This window comes from Brassica napus, chromosome C8 (assembly GCF_020379485.1).
Source record: "Brassica napus cultivar Da-Ae chromosome C8, Da-Ae, whole genome shotgun sequence".
Lineage (NCBI taxonomy): Eukaryota > Viridiplantae > Streptophyta > Magnoliopsida > Brassicales > Brassicaceae > Brassica > Brassica napus.
The window spans coordinates 2,889,183-2,902,389 of NC_063451.1; the positions used below are offsets into that span (position 1 = coordinate 2,889,183).

The following is a 13,207-nucleotide window of genomic DNA, read 5'->3' on the forward strand; positions in this document are numbered from 1 at the left end:
TTAAAGCTAAGAGGAATCAATGAGTTTTGTGGAGATGCAGATTGAGTTCATCAAAGATGATAATCATATATATATGGTTTACAGAGGGGCTACAAATCAGGAACATTTATGATCAAGCGATTTAAGATGGGGACATGAAGAGTTCACCGGTGAAAAAATAGATTACGAACATACACACGGCGCAACTCTGTAACTCAGACTTGTTTGAGACAATGATGAAAAGAACCCATATTAAACTACAACAGATTACAATATAGGAAAACCATAATTGTTGCAAACTTAAGCTTTTTTCATATAACGTGATGAATCTCATTTAAAAATGAAACCATAACACACTTGTAGGTCCGACCCTCAGAGGAAGCCGAAGAAGCAAGGGCTTCCGACCTTCATAAATATATATTAGGTTCGGCCATCAATGTACAAAGGTATCAGTTAGCTTAGTGGTATAAATGTTGGTGTTATATCTTAATAACTCGGGTTCGAGCCATGAGCTTGACACTTTTTTACACTTTTTAAAAGTGAAGCCCACAAAAAGATGACGTGGCGCGCTGAGAAGTGAGCAAAAACTGATCTATTATAATATAGATTGTTGCTATAGATTATCGAATTAGAAAATACAAAGGCGTAACAATGGTGTAAACATATCCGATTTTTTCATGATTGTGAGTAATAAAACCTTTTAATTAGTAAAAATTAAATAGAAATAAGCTATAATTTTAGGGAGTAAAAATGATATAAAACAAAAAAAAACAAAAAGGGCAATTGCAGTTGATATACACGATAAAAAGATTATTTAGGTAATCGGTTCGGTACTGTTCTACTTTTCGTATATACCAAAAGTAATCTTATAACTAGATTGTCGCAATCTGACTCTCCTATGTCACAATAACTCTATGCTAACTAGCTATTTTAGAGCATGTTTATTGCAGGTATCTTAGGTTGAGTTTTTTACCGTAATATAAGATACGGTCTCTTAGTTTTTAACTAAAAAAGCTAACAAGACGTCTCTTATATCTTTTATTTAAGAGACGTCTCTTAGATTTTTTAGTTAAAAACTAATAGACCGTATCTTATATTACGATAAGAGACCAAACCTAAAAGACCTGCAATAAACATGCTCTTAGTTACGTGCACTAGATCTGAGTCCCGTGTTCGAAAACGCGACGCGGAGCTGCTTAATCGGGCGCTGGAACGCTAGGCGGAGATTCGGTCACCGTAGCGAATGTACCATGTTCAGCCAAGACATCAGATTTATTAAGAAGAAAAAAATTGGAGTTTTTAATGTTTTAAATCGAAGAATGAAGAACAGATCTATGTATTGATGTATAAAAACTCAGAAAAGCTTATAAATTTAGAGGATTTGGTAAATCCATGGTTGACGGCCGCAAAAAAAGTATTCCAGAGAAACCTAAACTATCGGAAGGAAAAAAAAGATGTAATTACAATAATACCACTCATTAAACAAATCACTAAGTATTGCAGAGAAACCTAAACCATCGGAAGGGAAAAGAACATGTAATTACAATAATACCACTCATTAAAGAAATCACTAAAAATGAAAAAAAAGTTGGCCCTAAAGCTCACTCGCGCTCGAGTAAGAAATGTTTAAAAGCACTCTTGGTTACCACTAGACCGCTGTAACTAAACTGTTTTAATATACGAAAGTTAATAAATATATATATATATATATGTACGTATCCGAAACTTCAAAAGTACTCAAAATTAATCCCCGATTACTTCCCAATTTATCTCCGATTTTTTTGTTAACTCTCTAGGTGCATGTCGACCGCCCAAATAATGCCTAGAAAAATTTCGAACATGAGATCTGACACATCGAGAAGCAACATCTGTAGCTACGGAGTTAGCAATAATTATCCTAACTGTACGAAATCTTTTTTTTTTGAAAATGCAAAAATGCATATCACTTCCAATAATATAATTTTTGTATTTTAGATTATATTTTGGATAAAATTTTAGATTCTCGAAAATAAAATTTGAGTTTTTGGATAAAGTTTTGGGTATATTACAATTTAGGGTTTAAAGTTTAGGATTTATGGTTTAGGGTTTACCCGCTAGGATTTTGGGTTTAAGGCTTAGGGTTTAGGGTTTTAGGATTTAAGGTTTTAGTATTTTGGATTATTTTTAGATAAAATTTTAAGTTTTCAAAAATATAATTTGGGTATTTGGGTAAATTTTTTGATATTTTATGACTTAAGGTTTAGGATTTAGGGTTCAACCCCCTCCCCTCCAGGGTTTAGGGTTTACAGCTTATGGTTTAGGGTTTATGATTTAGGGTTTATGATTTTTGTATCTTGGATTATTTTTTGGATAAAATTTTATATTTTCAAAAATATAATTTAGGTATTTGGGTAAAGTTTTGGGTATTTTACAACTTAAGGTTTAAGGTTTATGGTTCACCTCTTAAGTTTTAGGATTTACGGTTTAGGGTTTAGAGTTTTATTATTTATGGTTTAAAGTTTGCTCTCCATGATTTTGAGTTTACGGCTTAAAGTTTAGGGTTTTAATAATTTTTATTTGTTATTTTTTAGTGGCGACGTGTAAAAATAATTTTTTTGGTTCTTACAGGTTTCGGATCGGTTTGGACTTTTAGAATCCGAAAAGAATTCGAAGACCAAAAAATATGAGAAATCCAAAAAAAAATACTTGAGAATAATTTAATACCTTAAACATACCCAAATTTTGACCTAAAATCTGATATGAAAACATGAAAAAATAACCGTAATTTTATTTGATTATCGTTTTGTGATTTCTGAATCTGAACTGCAGGTGGAAATTTTGATCGAAAAAAGAAAAAAAAATACAAGTGGAAATATGTGTAACACAAAACGTCACTTTAGTCTGACATGGCATAACTCAGGCAAGGAATATCTACTTTACACGGACAAATTGGTTTTCATTATATAATAACTGTAATTTAGTTGGTTACTAGCGTTCATGGTTTTCTAGCCAAATTGGCCAAACAAAAAAAAAGAGAAAGCGAAACTAGTTATTATTTTTTTTGTAACTTATAAACTAGTTATTTTTGGTTAGAAAGATAAATGTTTAAGAATGCATAAGTGCTGTTCGTTTGGTTGACGCAGCTACCTGCGGCTATGTCGGCGTCAATTTTTTTAATAAACTCTTGTTCGTTTCATTAACGCCGGTAATGCATCTGCGTCTGCGTCTAAACGATGCGTCTTCGCGTCGATCGCCGAAAAAATTTGAATCTGCAATTAAAACTCTGTGTCTGATGTTTATTTTACACATTTGCCCTTACTATATTTCATTATTTACAATAAAACCTAACCCTGATTTCTCCAAAGACGCAGCTCTTCTCCATTGACTCAGCTTTTGTCTCTTTCGTCTCAGCCTCTCATCTCCATCTCCGACCTTCGAGCTCTCTCATGTCCATCTCCAACCTTCGAGCTCTCTCATCTCCATCTCCGACGTAGACCTCGAGATCTCTCTTCTCCGACGACGCTTATCACGGGCTCTCTCATCTCTGAAGCTTATCACGAGCTCTCTCATCTCTGACGGTTATTACGAGCTCTCTCATCTCTGCTTATCACGAGCTCTCTTATCTCCTCCGATTTGGGTTTCAAACATTGTTGAGGTAACTAAAAGTTTCTGATTTCTTAGTATAACTTATCATGTCATCTTGCTCCAGCTTCGTCTTCACCTTTCCTTGTCTACAATTTTTTCAGGTCTGGAGCTCGAAGCTTCTCTCACTCGAGCTCGCTCTCCATCGTCTTCATCGATCTCAGGCTCTCTCCATCTCTCTCATCTCAGCCTCTCTCTCGAGTCTTCAGGTATGATGTTTGATGGGTTTTGTAGTCTCAGCCAATCAATCGTAGTGTTGAGTTTTGTTCATGTGTGGGTTCGTGAGTTCCTCTTACACAAAGCTCATGTCTTTGTTGGGTTTTGCTATGGTGGATGTTTCAGTTCAGAGCTTCTGTTGAAACGACATCACTTTAGGGAAGAAGACAACTCTACTCACCATTAGGTACATGAGCCTCTCTCCCTCTATGTAAATTCATACACACATATGCAACAAGATAATAAGATTTAGGTTTAGTTCTGAGATTTTGATTGTGATATGTATTTCTTAAAAAATATTCTCACGATTGTTTAATGCCAATTGTGGAGAAAGACTTGTGAATACAACAATTAATATATTAATTATTTCTTCTTCTTTTTTGTTCTGTCTGATTTTCCGTGTGTAAAGATTACAATCAAAGTGCTTAGATTATGATAGCTTTTCCATTAAAATAAATGGATGCATTTCAACAGAGAAGGGTAGACTGTGGGGTCATCTATTACTCATGATGGGTTTGTTGCTGTTGCTATATAGCATAGATGATAACTTCATGTTCTCATAGCATAGATGATAACTTCATGTTCTCATTGCTTATTCTTTCTGCTTTTTTTTGCAGGTCTCAGGCTCGCAAGGTCAAACCCTCTACAAGCTCACTCTCTCGATGACAATAGATGTAAGCTCAGACCCTTCTTGTTTGCATTTGTGTATAGAAATGTCTTTAGATTGTATGGAACTTGAGTTTGTGTATAGAAATGTCTTTAGATTGTATGGAACTTGAGTTTATGTGTATAGAACTGTGTTTAGGTTGTATGGAACTTGAGTTTATGAGTTTATAAATGGAACTTGCTGTATGTGTTTTGCTTTAGACTTGGAAATCTGAGGAAACTAGGTATTTTTTCGGACTCTATGCGGAAGAGAGAAGAAAAAGAAATAAGGTTGGTACATCAATGAATAAAGTGGGGAAAACAAACATTATGGAGTCGTTTGAACAGCGGTTTAAGAAGAATTTTCCTGATTGGAGGCCCTACAAGAGCAACTACGACACCAGTAGGAAGAAATATATCAAGATTAAGACGCTGACTCAAAATAGGACAGGGCTTGGGTTTGATGACATGGGAAGGATTGACATGTCAGATGATTGGTGGAGTGAACGCGAAAGGGTCAGTTTCACATTATTCTCTCTTCAGTTTCACATTTTACTATATATCATAATGATAATAAGCAGCTTATATTACATTTTTTCTCTGTTAATGGCATTGCTATCACTAACTTACTCTTTCTTTTTTTGTTGTATAGGAGTGTCCTGGGATTAGAAGATCTGTATGCAAAGAGATTAGTAACATGGATATGTTTGAAGCAGAATTTGGTGGTGTAGTAGTAACTGGAGCTGAAGGATGGAGCGCTCAACATGGAGAAGCCAGTTTGAACTCTAGAGTGGGTGAAGATGATGGTGATGATGAAGCTGATTCTCAGCCAGCAGCAGAAACTCAAGCATTGGAGACAGAAACACATCCACAAGCCCCACGCCAAACTCAGCCATCGACTCAGACTCATTCTGGAAGTTCAAGAGCAAAAAGAAGGCGTAAGGAGAAAGACATGGTTGTAGAAGCTTGTGTGAAACGGACTGAAACTCTTGAGGTGAAGAACAAGATAGCGGAACGGATGTTGGAGCGTCAAGAAGCTTTTAGTATTGAGAATGTGTTGGAGATACTGTATGCTTTGCCTGAAGTGAGAGAGTGGTCTCCACTATATGAAGCAGCAATGGAAATTCTCATAGATAATGAAGGAAACCGAAGAGCCTTTGTAACAATGAAGACAGATGAAGCTAAGATTAGGTTTCTGGAGCTTAGGACTAAGATAAAACGCAATGATGACTAGTATGGAATTAAGGATTAGTCTTCTTTTGTGATCTTGATGGAACTAGTATGGAGCTTAGGACTAGTCTTCTTTGTGATCTTGCTGGAACTACTATGGATTTTAGGATTAGTCATTTTTGTGATCTTGTTGGTCTGATCTTTGTATGAGTCTTTTGTGATCTTGTTGGTTTGATCCTTGTATGAACTCTGCCTTTTGTGGCTTTATATATATGGTCTTTTTATGTTTCTTTACTTGCTGTATCCACGTATTTATAAATGTGTAAAACAGGTTGGTCTTAGGATGATTTTATTACTGGTCGTGTTTCTGATGATGGTTTTATATATATACTTGCAGTGTGTGTAAAACAGGTTGTTGTTTGGTTACTTGGTCATTTATATTGTGTCTTGTGTATTGTATAATTATATGTCTTGTGTAATAACAGGTTGTGTCTTGTATTGCTTTCATTGATCTCTACATATTGTTTTGGTGCTGATAATAATCTTATACATTGTTTTTGTTTTAATTTAGCTTATAATTTATGATAAAAATATTGTTATATTTGTATATTTGACCAAAAGTTTATATACCAAGTAAACATAATATTTTAATGGATGTAAATATATTTAAATTATATTTTTTTTATTTAAAATACAATTTTACAAATTTTTAAAAATAAAATATGAAGAAATAAAAATAGCTGCAGCGTCTATCAAACGAACAACCCAAAAATCAGCTTCCTGCATCGGCGTCGGCGTCAGCGTCAACTTCCTGCGTCTTCTAAACGAACAATAATACAATAATCTGCGTCGGCATCAGCGTCGACGTCAGCGTCTACAAAACGAACAACAACATATCTTTATTAACGCCGACGCCGACGCTGACGCCGAAAACTGGGCAACCAAACTAACATGACTATAGTCAAAAGTTTTGCTTGGACACCATGTAAACAAAACGAATATACATTCTTTTCAAAGTTAAACATTGGATACAATATATATATAAAATTATAATTGTATGACGGTATAAGCTAAAATCCTAATGAATTCTAATGATATTGTATGTATATTCACCTAAATTACTCTTTTTAATCAGGAAGTTTGAAAAATACTGTTTTGTGTTTATAAATTTGTAAAATACATAATTTTAGTTTTTTCGGTCACATAATTTTCCATTTAAATAAAATTTGAACTTTTAGTTGACAAACTACAATTGCATGGAAACATTATCTTATACAATAAAATAGACTTGTCTCTCTCCTCATTAAGCCACGTCAGCATGGAGGGGGGGGGCTTACGTCGACACGTGGCGGCAAACTAGAGCAGTTCTGACTTCTGCGGAACTCATTTCTCTAATACCACTTACTCGAATTTGAGCTTTTGTTACAAATTCATATTGAGCCCAGTTCTTTAGCCCAATCCCTAGAACATTTTTTAGAAGCCCACTTAGCATTATGTTTGTTCGTGCTTCTTCTTCTTACGTCTGCGACATAGCCGACGAAAATACACAGAAACTTAAAGCGCTGATTGATCTTTGTAACGTCTCACCAATCCTTTAATCCATTCTTTACTCCGAGTTTTTCCTTGATTAATTCACTCCTCCCACTTGAAGAATTCGATCTACGTCTTCGTTTTCCACTGTAACCGGCGGAAACTTCAGCTATAAATATCGGATTTTCTTACGATTCACAGTACAACCCAAACGAGATCCAGAAACATACTATTTCCTAGCAACCGATTCTGATGGCGAATTCATACACTCTCCTTGCCGATTTGAGAACCGATGCTCTAACATTGCCGAGGTTCGTCTCCTCAAGTTCTAGGAGGCCAGCGGGGATCTGATGAGTGTTGAGATGTTACTGATTGATGAGAATGTAAGCACCATTTTCCCCCGACTAACCCTCTCCACAAATACATATATTTTGGTTTCTAACGTTTGGTTTTGCTCATTTCGAACAGTCTTTTGTAGTGCCATGTTTACTTAGGATTCACAGAACACACCAAATTCGTTGAGCTAGCAGCAACCATCAACCTAATTCCTCACGAGATGTTTAGGTTATGTACGTATGACCAGTTTCTCCTACAACTAATACTAACACTGATTTACGAGGTCTGTCCATTAGATTCTCGAAACTGATGATACCTACCTCTTTTACTATTCTTTGGTTGCAGATTTGGTTGGTGAAGTGAAGGGCATCAAGACCATTTTCAATGACGTGACACAGAACACAGACCACATAAAGTATAATGGCATACTTGCAAATTAACAGCTTCGTTTCAACCGCAGTTTTGAACATGTGGCTCAGAATTGACAAGTATGCGTTTAATGAAAATTGACAGGAGGTGATAACCATGGCTGCCTCCATTAACATCAGATTTTTCTCATAATTCACGGCTTGGTGGCTTTACTAACCTGTTATGGGTTTACAATGAAACATGGCTGGTGCAGTGTCTCAATATAAAGTTTTATAGATATCTGCGTTTATACTTGGAATCAATGAACTCACGGTAATCTCATATTGGACAAGGAATGACTTATTGTTGTATTGGAAAAGGAATGGCTGGAGATGCAAGAAATAAAAAAGATCAAATTTGAGAAACAACGTTTACAAATTAGGGTCATCTGATATTATTTTTTTGGATAAGACAATTGCCGGAATTAAGAGACAAAAAGTATCGAATTGGAAGAACGACGTTTAGAAATCCGTTAAAAAAAAATCTTTGGTAAGTTTTGTTTGTTTATTCTTTACAAAAACTTTCTCTTCCTAAGTTTCTTAAACCATACATGTCATATTTACAATACATTCATGAACGTGAAACCACTTACGTCTCACTTTGAATTTAACAAAAGTCATGAAATTATGTAAGGTACTAAGAATGAGATAATATTATTAGTTTTAACAATGAAATAACATGTAATTACATATTAAACTTTGCAACCGGGAATGTTAAAATGTTTACATTCAACGCATGAAAACAAATGGAAAACCAGTGCATTTAATTAACATTGTACTACACCAATATTTCACAAATGTGTGGCAGTATCATTTCATTCCGTGACCGTGAGTCTTGCGATTGCAAGCAATGATTAGAAGCAGTGGCAGATCCAGAAATAATTTTTCCCCTGCAAAATATATTAACTAAAATATAAATAAATTTATTTAAATATATAATTTAATATATATAAAATGAAAAATGAAAAATTCATTATCTATTTTAAATTTTTATATATTTATTTTTAATATAAAATTATCAAAAAAATTATCAAAACAGCAATAGTTTTTTAGTTATTATATATTTTTCTAGCATGTTTTTTATATATATGTATATATGATATCTATGATGAATCATTTTTAGATTTTTTTTAGATTGTTTTTAAAAAAAATCTTACCAAGTAGTTTATAAAATTACAAGTCTTACTAATTTATTTTAGCAAAATTAATTGTTGCGGTTTATTTTTTTTTTTTGTTGAATTTTTAAATTGATTAACAACAAAAGAAAAATTACAGGCAACTTTAGTTTATTTGAAAGGCGGATTAAGAATTTTCTTAACGTTACATACAAATTTTAAATAAAAAGTGCTGGTATAGACAAGTATTATATATATACGGTACTAATATCATATGGGATGTACGAAAGTATAAAAAAATAATGAAGTAATACTAATCATCTTAGTAAATAAAGTAAGTGAATCTACTTGATTATTATATATTGATGGACACAAAACTCTACAAATTAAAAAGCATTATCATATAAAATGACTGAACAAAGAAAATAAATTAATGGGGGCAAATATATGATTTTGTATGGGGGCAAGAACTATTTTCCTTAATAACATACACTGATTATTTTTGTTTTACTGGGGCAGCTGCCCCCCATTCCACTCAACGTACATCCGCCACTGATTAGAAGTAGAGCCTGGCAAATAATAAGAGAAAACATTACAAATAATAACATGAACAAATCGAAAATCTTCCAACTCATATATAGATTCATAATAACCTGTTTTCCAACCGGTTGATAAATATATCCTCTCAGAACAAAATTCATAACCTTCCCTTGCAGCAACACTTTGACTCTTACCATATGGCTAAGAAACCCATACTTGGGAAAAGAGACCACCCATCAGACCTGCAAAAAGATCCCCGGGAAGTATGAAAATGCTCCCGTGGTCCACCACGTCACAGTAGAGCATTCAAAGGTACCCTGCAGGATATTGCTTTCCCCACAACTTAAGACATCTCTGCTTCAAGTTAAAAAAAAAGACATCTCTGCTTCTAAATAATTTGTGCTAAAACCATTATGGGACCTCAGAATCCAGAGCTACGAGGCTGTGGTTATATGCGGACTATGCCACCATCCACACCCTACAACAGTGGAAAGAAAAAGTAGATGTACAATTCCCATAGAGTTTTTCGTTTCATGGCTTTACATCTGCATATCATAAATTAAACTTACACTTTACAGAGTCATATGTGAAAATGACTTTTTGGTTTTTTAAAAGGCTTAACTTAAAACTTTTTTTTTTGAAAAAAAAATTAATATAATGTTAACCATATGACAAAATGACTCGGAAGATTCGACGTAACCAGAAGCGAGAAAGAAACACCTATAAAAATAACACATGGTCTGTTCCTATCGATCTGAAATACAGACCAAAAAGAACAAAAATAAATAAAAACATTTATATTAACACCACCACCAAAGAAGTTATCAACACGACAACAACATCATAAACAGAAACACTAAATCATACACACATACAAATTGAACACGAATGAGCCGCTCAACACTGACACACATATACTAAAACAAAGAAGCCAACAAACCCGGCCAAATACATTGCGAAAGCCAACAACATATGGTCAGACATATATTATTGTATAATGCTACACCTCCAAGTCAGGGCACATCACAAAACATATACTCTACTCTAAAAATCATATATACATAAACAATACAAATTCCACACACACTGCAAAACTGGATATAGATACTTAGAACAACTAAATGTATTTAACCCAGCGCGAAACGCGGAAAAACCACTAGTATTTAAATATAGTACTCCAGTTATTGTTGTGATTAAATTTTAAATGGCCAATATAAAAGAAAAAGCAAACGCGCTCAGGTTTTCCTTTTTTTAATTTCCTCGGCGCTTCGAAATTCATTTTTTTGAGTATCTCAGAAAAGGAAATTATTTGTTCAAATAAGTCACCGACTTAACTGAACCCAAATCTATAAAAGACTCTCACATCTCTTCTCATTCGCTCCACTTTCTCTTCCACAATTTTCTTTACGTTTTGTTTTCTCCATTGTGTTTCAGTTTCAAAACCCTAAAAAGCTTTTGCAATTTCTTTTAAGAGCGATTCTTTTTCGAAACCCTAGAAAATCAACTCCGATTGAAAAGATGCAGTCAAACGAAGAATTCGTCAAATTTCTTGGAAAAGGCGCTTACGGTTACGTTAACCTAGTCCGCTACACCAATCCCGACGACGGCTCTTTCTTTCTCTCCGCAGTCAAGAACTCATACCACGAAGACTACGACACCCTCCAAAGAGAGCTACACGTTCTTCTCAAACTCAGGGGATGTCCCAGGATCGTTACATGTTTCGGTGACTCTCTTCAACAAGGTCTCAGCAATCACGGTAACAAAGTCCACAAACTGCGACTCGAGTACGCTTCCGAAGGTAGTTTAAGCGCTTTCATGGACCATTACGCCGACAGAAAGTTGCCGGAGCCGTTGATTAAAGATTTCACACGGATGATTCTCGAAGGTTTGGTCTCGATACACGACCATGGTTATGTTCACTGCGACATCAAACCAGACAACTTACTTGTCTTCCCTTCGAGACAAGATTCATACGAGCTCAAGATTTCTGACTTCGGCAACACGTTAGAGGTGGGTGAGGTTCCTAAATTCTGGGAAAGTGAGTTCCCGTGGGTTGGGACTCCCATCTACATGCCTCCTGAGTCTGTCCGTGACGGCTTCGCCAACAAAGGAATAGATTTGTGGTCGGTGGGGTGTTTGGTGCTGGAGATGTACACTGGCGTGATTCCTTGGGAAGGTGTTAATATCAATCTTCTAGCGACTCGTCTTCGTAGTGGTAAAGCTCCTGTGATCCCTGAGAGTTTGCCTTCTGATGCAAAGGCTTTTATTGAAACGTGTTTCTCAAGGAATCCTGAGGAGAGAGGAAGTGCGTGCGAGTTGTTGCTTCATCCGTTCTTGCCTCGTCCACAAGTTGAAGAAGAAGAGAAGAAGACAAGTAACTCGTTTCTGTTGAAGCTGTTCAAGTTGAGAATCAGACGAACAACTTCCAACAAGAAACCAACGGCAGATGCTGTTCTTGTTTCAGGTAAGAAGCCTCTGAAGTTGAGGTTTTTCCCGACAAAGACCACACAGTTTAAGAGAACTCTGAACAAAGTCTTGAGGTTGAAGAAATCGACGGACTTCAATTTAGTGTCTGTTCATTAAGTTTTAGTCTGTAGTTGTCTGATGATTAACTTTAGTCTGTAGCTTTCTGTTGATTAAGGTTTCGTAAGTAGTTTCTAAACCTTAATTAGTATTCTCTTGATTAGTTTGTAGATCAAGTTTCCATGTACCTTTAGTCTCATGTTAACAAAGTAGTAGTTCTTTTCTCAGCAAAATCTCAATCTTTTTTACTGTGGTTAGCACTCCAAAAACCATCTTCTTCAACTCTAAGAATCCTAATACGCCTGAAAAGAGGACGTTAAATCTGAACAAGCTTTACAACCTAACAACACAGTTCCCTTATTCAAAAAATTATCTACTATATGGGTTGCTCTGTTGATATAGAGCCGTGGACGGTGAAGCAAGCTATTTTTATCAAATGTTATTCAAACTGGTTTTTAAAAATGGAAATAGATTTTGTTGCTCCATCTATATATTTTATATGTCTTGGATGTCTTAGGCTATCACAAGATTACTGAGGCTACCAGAAGACCACAGATTCAACAAAGATTAGTACTTAGAGCTCCATTATGACAAGTGAATCACTTGAGAATCATTGCCATTGATTCTGAACAGCTACAGATGTAACTAGCGTTCCACAAGCTGTATTAATGTTAAGCCTGAGGCATTATCATTACAGCTTTAAAGAGAACACATAGCTACTAAACTCCCATTAAAACAAAAGCATTACTAAACTAGTCAACACAAAAGCTTTCTATGTCTCGTCTCGCAACATAATTAAAAGACATGGGAAGAGACTTTGAAATTGTTATCTAGCCAACCAATCATCACTCCTCGAATCAAAAGCTATGTGACAAAGAGAGATGTTTCATCAGAAATAAATAACAAAGCAGAAGAGTGCATCAGACTATACACTTATTTGATTTTGTGTGAAATCTTACCATCTGGCTTTATTCTCAATTCTGGAATTCGGTTTGGATGGTTCTGTTGAACTCTGGTTGCAAAATAAAACTCATCCAAGATGAGAGTTTAGATGCGTAAAGTGCATCTTGAATTACAAAGGTCTAGACTATTTTACTTATTTTTAATACAATTTTACCCTTTTTT

General features: G+C 35.1%; 2 protein-coding genes across 2 annotated transcripts; both read left to right on the top strand.

The window, feature by feature from the left end:
- Positions 1-4,272: 4,272 nt before the first annotated feature.
- LOC106418878 lies at positions 4,273-5,695 on the top strand. The gene is made up of 4 exons (XM_013859615.2): positions 4,273-4,296; positions 4,434-4,490; positions 4,684-4,977; positions 5,114-5,695. The coding sequence occupies exons 1-4, from the start codon at positions 4,273-4,275 to the stop codon at positions 5,693-5,695; spliced, it is 957 nt and encodes a 318-aa protein (XP_013715069.2).
- A 5,266-nt stretch (positions 5,696-10,961) lies between these two features.
- Positions 10,962-12,795, top strand: LOC106418877 (mitogen-activated protein kinase kinase kinase 20). Its single transcript, XM_013859614.3, has one exon. It carries the CDS (start codon positions 11,078-11,080, stop codon positions 12,140-12,142), a length of 1,065 nt encoding a protein of 354 aa, XP_013715068.1. The 5' UTR covers positions 10,962-11,077; the 3' UTR covers positions 12,143-12,795.
- The last annotated feature ends 412 nt before the right edge of the window (positions 12,796-13,207 follow it).